This window comes from Enhydra lutris, unplaced genomic scaffold (assembly GCF_002288905.1).
Source record: "Enhydra lutris kenyoni isolate GAN:26980312 unplaced genomic scaffold, ASM228890v2 scaffoldscaffold21, whole genome shotgun sequence".
Lineage (NCBI taxonomy): Eukaryota > Metazoa > Chordata > Mammalia > Carnivora > Mustelidae > Enhydra > Enhydra lutris.
This window is the reverse complement of record NW_019154105.1, coordinates 57890443-57897896: the sequence shown is the minus strand read 5'-3', so window position 1 is coordinate 57897896 and position 7454 is coordinate 57890443. Positions and strand designations below refer to the sequence as shown.

Genomic DNA, 7454 nt, shown 5'->3' with positions numbered 1-7454 from the left:
ATGGGGGGTTAAGGGGGTAGGAGAAGAGTAAATGAAACAAGACGGGATGGGAGGGAGACAAACCATAAGTGACTCTTAATGTCACAAAACAAACTGAGGGTTGATGGGGGGAGGGGGGTTGGGAGAGAGGGGGTGGGATTATGGACATTGGGGAGGGTATGTGCTATGGTGAGTGCTGTGAAGTGTGTAAACCTGGCGATTCACAGACCTGTACCCCTGGGGATAAATATATATGTTTATAAAAAATAAAATTAAAAAAAAAACAATAATAAAATAAAATAAAACTGAGTGTAGATTACGAAAGAAATATTTTTAAAAATTCTGCATTTGTGACTAATGGTTCCATATTTACAGATTTACCTAAATTTCTTGTTTATTAGTCAGACGTATGTAAAGTACAAAGATAAAAATGACTTTTGGCAAACCCTATTTATCCTACAGTAATTTTATTCCCAAATAATTCTTTTGTTTCTGTGGTCCTCCCTATCTAAATCTATTTTACTGGGAAATCCTTAAAAAATTTTTTAAAAATTAAGAAATTAAATATCCTATGAAGAACAGTATCTTCCTGCAAGACTAGAAAAGACAACTAAAGTGAAAAAGCACTAATATAAAATATAGGTGGTAGATCCAAAGTTTAGTCTTAGCTACACCAAACAGCTGAACGGATATATTACCTTAACAAAGCTCAATCATTACAGCCTTAACCTTTCCTTTTCAATGTGAATGCTTATTCATAAGCATTCTTTGGTTATTTCCTCAATTGCTGAGACAAATACACTAAGTTTGGTAAAGACTTTATTAAAGCTCACATGGGTTTTGCTCAAACTTCTGAGGAGACCTTAGTCACCCTATTTAAAATTCTAGTTTCTTTCCTCTCTTCCTCCATGGCTCCTGACCTATCCAACACAGCATATATATTTTGCCTGTGTTTATCATTTATCTTCCCTTTCCCTTTTTTTTTTTCTTTTTTTAGATTTTATTTATTTGAGAGAGAAGGAGAGAGAGGGAGTTAAAAAGCAGGGGGAGGGGCAGAGGGAGCTGGAGAGGAAGAAGCAGATTCCTGGCTGAGCAAGGAGCCCCATGCGGGGCTTGATCCCAGGACCCTGAGATCAAGATCTGAACCAAAAGGCAGATGCTTAACTGACTGAGCCACCCAAAGGCCCCTCCCCTCTCCAAATTGTAAGGCCAAGGATTTTTTTTCCTATTTTGTTCGCTATTAACCTCATGCCCAAGAAAGTTCTTGCCACAGGGTGAGCGTATCACCCAATCTAGCTGAAACAGACCTCTTTCTTGTGTAGCATCCTCTAAATGTTCAAAACCGTAACACAATGTGGCGACTTCATTTCACAGATCTTTATATTTATAGTCCTCCTTTTCTACGTTTGGTTCTTTGCCAAAAATTTTTTTGAAGATTTATTTATTTATTTGGGCGGGGGAGAGGGTAAGAAACTCAAGCACATTCCCTGCTGAGCACAGAACCTGACATGGGCCTGGATCCCACCCTGAGATTAACACCTGAGCAGAAACCAAGAGTCTGACACTTAGCCAACTGCACCATCTAGGCGCCCCCAGCTTAGTATTTTTTAAGTGAGGAAGTTATACATAAAAATTCCCTACAGTTTCAGTTTTACCAGGTATTAGAATGTCTTGTCCATTTTTTTTAACTCTTTCACCATCTTTTAGTAATTATCTCCTACAATAGTACCTAAGAATTTTTCTCTTCCTCCTGTATACTCCCAAATAGCGTCTTTCTGCACCTCTACTGTGGCATTTTTAATTATATACCTTGAATTAAGAATTACCTATTCTAAATTCTCTGCCAGATGAGTTCTTTAAGAATAAAGTCTTAGTCACACTTCAATTCTCCCACAGTACTTATAGAATGGCTACACTAGTTATTATAATCCCTTGTCATTTACAGAGAATTTTCATATATACATAACTTAATTCCACATTAACATTGTGAAGCAAGTAGTATAATGGTTTACAAATGAATAAACAGATTCAACAGCTTCATGCTCCTTCCTCTAAGCCACGATGACTCAATAAATATTGCTGAACTGGTCAAATAAAATGGTCCTAAAAGACACACTGTAAACTACGAAGTGCTATATAATGAATGTACATTACTTCAATAAGGAGAATAGCCATTATTTTCTGATTTAAGTATTTAAATATAACAACAGATGGGAAAAAATCCTATATACACTTAAACAGAATAAATTTTAAGTTTGCTTATTATTCTTTCAAATTTTACAAAGTAGTGGGCTTATAAACTCCAATTTCTTTAAAAGACACAAAATATGCAAATCTTAACACCTAATAATTTATAAGCACTTAACTGTTAAGTATATTAATTACTAAAGCACCATGTACTCATTTTAATTCCAAACATAGCTTACCAGATTCATCTATATCAGCATCTTCATCCCACTCCTGAAAAGCACGACTTTCATCTTTTCTATTTTTCACCCATTCCTCATCAGGTTCAGTATCAAGTTCAGTTGCTGGACCACTATACCAGTCACCTACTCAACAAATAAATAAAAGGAACAAAGTAAGATTAGACCAGCTACCATTAAAAAAAAAAATTTACCTATTTACAGTAAAAATCTCTGCACACAGAAAATACTTGAGCTCTAGGCAATGGGCCAGCAATTGTTAGAAATGTTCAATTATGGTTTAAAAATTACACTTAAATAATATGCAAGAGAATTTCAGACATACTAAAAAGAATTATGAAAAATAATTATCAATAGTCTTACATGCAATTTTAGAAATCATTGAAAAGAACTTAACCTTTTTCCCCTACTGTGGCTTCACACTGGCACCAGCAATACCCTCCAAATGATGATAGCTAATAAACAAAAGTAAGCAAAGACTTTCTGCTCAATAGTGAATAGTCGGCAATTCAGCAATAGATAGGAACATAGTCAAAGGGGAAAGATTAAGGTAAAGCTAAATCATAAATGTAAAGATCCTGGAGATTAAATTATACAACTGTGAAGTAAGAGACAATGCAGAATTAATTTACTGAACTCTTAACATTACATCTAAATTACAATTTCTCAATCTTAACAGTACTGACATTCTGGGCTGGGTAATTCTTTGCAGTGGGGAGCTGTACTGTGCATTGTAATACGGTGTTTAGCACAAACCCTGACCTCTACTCACTGCAGGCTAGTAAAATCCCCCCAAATGGGACAAACAAAAATGTCTCCACAGACATTTCAAAATGTTCCCTGGATGGTGGTAAAAATAAATTCTGATTGAGAGACACTAGAAACAAACACCATAAATAAATTAAAAAAAAAAATTTTATTGAAACTTTTTGTTTAAACATTAAAAAACAGAGAAGCATATTTAAGATCGGTTAAGATCACAGAAGTCTTGTACAACACTTTTACATTTGCTCTTTACATCAAATAGTACCTAATTATGTGCTAATCCCTATTAATTAGTTATAAATAGTTAAAAATATAGCTGAACAAGAAAGTATTAAATATATCCATATTTCTCTCGACTTCTCACTTAATATTTCATTTTCCTCCAATAGGAAAATTATTCTACATAAAAATAATAATTCTGGGGCGCCTGGGTGGCTCAGTCGGTTAAGCAGCTGCCTTTGGCTCAGGTTGTGATCCCAAGGTCTTGAGATCGAGCCCCACATCAGGCTCCCTGCTCAGTGAAGGGAGAGCCTACTTCTCCCTCTCCCTCTGCCTGCCACTCTGCCTACTTGTGCACTCTCTCTCTCTCTCTCTCCGTCAAATAAAAAAAAATAAAATCTTTAAAAAATAATAATAATTCTAATCATTTAGTAAGTCCACTCAATACTTCAAACAGCTTTGCTAAAAAATTATCCAAGAAGTTATTTTAAAGATGCTATATATTAACATAAAAAGTAAAAATTTTTAAATTCAATTTATAATTATGTGAGAAATATATATTTCCATGTCAAAATGACAAATTACAGACAACAAAAAAATTTCATTTAAATGTGAAGTTAAAAGAGTCATTTAGAAGAAACTGTTTTAATTCAGTTTCATACAGGAAAAATGTATGCCATATTATTTGCTTTTACTCCATGACTGCACTATATGCTCATGAAAAAGAAATTTTCTTTAATTGTTTACAAGTAAAAGTAACTTATCACAATGAAATAAATATGAAATTGTGATTTAGGATGAGGCATTACCAATCACCAAAAAATATGCTGAAGACAAAAACAGAGTCAGTTATTCTGAGCCACTACCAAGGCAGCCCTAATGGTGCTTCATCTTTAAATTTTATAGAATTTATTCTCTACTTTTTTATATAATTGTTTAAATCTGTTCTGACAACCTATTAATTTCATTTTAACTCCAAACACAGGCAAAAGCAGGAAGAAGTAGCATTTAAAAAGTAGCATAATGAATACCCATCACCTCATCACCGATCTTCAACAATTATCAACATTTTGCCAATTATTTTGCATTCTCTCCCCTATTTTTTTCCTAATTATTTTAAAAGAAATTGCACACATCACATAAATCACCCATGAATACATCAGCATTGCTAGTTTTTCAAAAGTGTATACAAAAAACACATCATCTAACTGTAAAATCTACTTTTTGGTCAACCTCTCAGAATTTCCCTCCCTGACCCTGCTTATTAATGTCTACAAGTAATCACTTAGAAAAATGGATTGAAGTATTTTTAAAACAAACTAAAAGTTTCATTTACCTACCTCTAGCCCAATGAACAGGGTAAAGATGTTTCCAAAGCGATCCAGTTTTTGCGAGCTGAGACCATTTAGTGCTTACTTGACTGCATCGACACAATTCTTGAGGATTAAGATAACTGAAAATTGACAGCATTACCTCAGGAGGAAGATGGGTTATACCTGTGGCTTGTTCTGACACTTCCGCTTCTGAAATAAAAAAAAAAAAAAAACTTTAACATTAAAGGCTAGAAGAGCAAATGCACTAAAAAATTACAATCTCATTTCTATAAATAAAATCCAGTGCCTAAAGTCCCCTTCTTCCTGCTTCCAAGATGTGAAAAGGAAATAACATGGATTAGTGGTAACATGGGGATGTTCAACTTGTTAAGAACCTGTAGGGTTAAACTATGAGGTCCCAAATCATACTTCATCAGTGGGAGCTACAATAATGAACATAGAATTGACTTCCTCTTACAAAGGCGTCACAGAAAAAACAATACTCACTCTGTAGCATAAGAAGCATCATTTGAAAAAGGAACCCAGCAGGTTATACAGCTTCAAGTATAGAGTCAGCCAGATTATGAGATCTCCAAGGCATTTTTAATGACACACACAAATCTCATAACACGTTCCATTCATGTATTAGGACTCCTGTCAATATTTTCCTTGTGCTCCCTCTTTGATTTTCACATTTGATATAAGAGGTCTGTGAAATCTAACTTCTGTAACCACAGGTAACCAAACCTACTTCTACTATTTGTGAGCCAGCTGAGACAATGTAATGTTAACATTTCTAAAGCTCGTGTACATTTTTATGGGCAATCTTTTGTCAGCAACTATTTTAAAAAAATAGCCACTGAATGTCCAATTTCCTATAATAAATTACTTCAGTAGCAATTTTCCCAAAAATGCAAATGAAGTGCTACAATAAGAATACAAACTACAAGAGATTCATCAATAAGGACTGCAAAGAATTTGAAGTACCCTGTACACCTGATTTGCCCTCACAAAGCAACTTAAATACAGAAATGCTGCAATCACATTACTTTAACCCAACCTTTTTCAAATGGCAAATACTTAATCATAATACAGCTATAATTTGCTTTGAAGGAGTGGGAAAACTAAATGTAATAAGTGTGATGCTTTTAAATCCCATGTGAGAATTACAATTAAACTAGACACAACAGGTCTTGGCTTGGTGTCGAAGGCACAAGCTGCATTTCAGAATGAAGCACACAAGCTTTATGGGTTTAATTATAGGCTCACCCATAAAAACATTTTTGTTTCAACATGCATCTCACCTACTTTGTTAAATAAAGAGAAAAGGACCAATTTCAAAGAATTTTAAGCTATTTTAACAGGACTGTCACTGTTATTGCCCATCTAGAAGCAGAAAAGAAATTTTTACTAGCCTGAGGATGCCAATTTCCTTTAATGATGTTTTAAAAGGCAAAGCTATCAAAGATCAATAAGTATAAATATGAGGTGGGGCACCTGGGTGGCTCGGTGGGTTAAAGCCTCTGCTTTCGGCTCAGGTCATGATCCCAGGATCCTGGCATCAAGCCCCACATCGGGCTCTCTGCTCAGCAGGGCGCCTGCTTCCCTTCCTCTCTCTGCCTGCCTCTCTGCCTACTTGTGATCTCTGTCTGTCATATAAATAAATAAAATCTTAAAAAAAAAAAGAATAAGTATGAGGAAGTAGTCTATGAATTAAAAAGGCAAGCAGACTTTATTTGCACTTCTCATCTGTTTTCTTAAAGTAACAATACATAGAAAAACAGTGTTCTCATACTTGCTCCCTGTGTATTACTGGATATTAGTTAAGAGAATAACACATGGAAAAGGATGGAAATAAAGCTATAAGCATAACTTATTTTAAAAATGGATGGACAAAACAAGGAAAGATAAACAGTCACTATGGTCAATGGAGCTCCGAAAGCTGGATGATGGGGAGGAAAAAAAAAGAAAGTTGAGTAATACTGCAAAAGTACTCTGTATATGATAGCTTTCACTGATTCTGACTGACCAAAATAATTTTTATTATTATTATTATTACTACATAAGTTCCTTTAAGAAACACTACACTGCATGTGGCCCAACATTACATTGCATATGGGATGTTAAATTATCATAAACCACACCAAATTCTTAGAAACTAGTGTCTTCGGGGCACCTGGGTGGCTCAGTTGGTTAAGCATCTGCCTTTGGCTCAGGTCGTGATCCCAGGATCCGGAGATAGAGCCCCACATCAGGCTTCCTGCTCAGCAGGGAGTCTGCTTTTCTCTCTCTCTCTCCTTCTCTGCCCCTCCCTACCACTTGTTCTCTCTCTCAAATAAATAAAATCTTAAAAAAAAAAAAAAGAAAATAAATTACTGTCTTCAATTAAATATACACTTGAAAATAAATGGCTTAAAACTATTCTTCAAACAAAATCTAAAGTTCTTATTAACAAGATGCAAATAGCCTCCAAACTTCTCACTATTTAAATATATGAATCTCACCTTTATCTGACTTTTCATCCACAGAATATTTAAAAAACTTCTGTCGCTCCTCAGCTTGATTCCACAGGCTAAGACCTCTAAGGAGTTCTGCGGTGTCCTTCTGAGAGCAGTGTTGTGCAATCACTTTCTTCTTAATATCCTTAAGCTCTTCATAGGTAAAGTATTCCATTAACATTGGCTGAAAAACCTAAATGAAACATTCATAAGGAAAGATGCTTGACTAATTTTGTTTACACCTTTTAATTAAT

At 34.8% G+C, this 7454-nt stretch overlaps 1 protein-coding gene across 6 annotated transcripts in view; it reads right to left on the bottom strand.

Annotated features, from left to right (window-relative positions):
* Window positions 1-7454, bottom strand: part of LOC111148966 (F-box and leucine rich repeat protein 5) — a 60014-nt gene that overhangs the window by 26185 nt on the left and 26375 nt on the right. For 5 of the 6 annotated variants that reach the window (XM_022505817.1, XM_022505811.1, XM_022505812.1 and 2 more), the window contains exons 4-6: window positions 7207-7393; window positions 4730-4912; window positions 2406-2531 (exon numbers count right to left, since the gene is read on the bottom strand). In XM_022505817.1, the coding sequence (XP_022361525.1) occupies window positions 2406-2531; window positions 4730-4912; window positions 7207-7393 (496 nt within the window). The remainder of the gene's footprint in view (window positions 1-2405; window positions 2532-4729; window positions 4913-7206; window positions 7394-7454) is intronic. The other variant, XM_022505813.1, reaches the window with a different exon arrangement.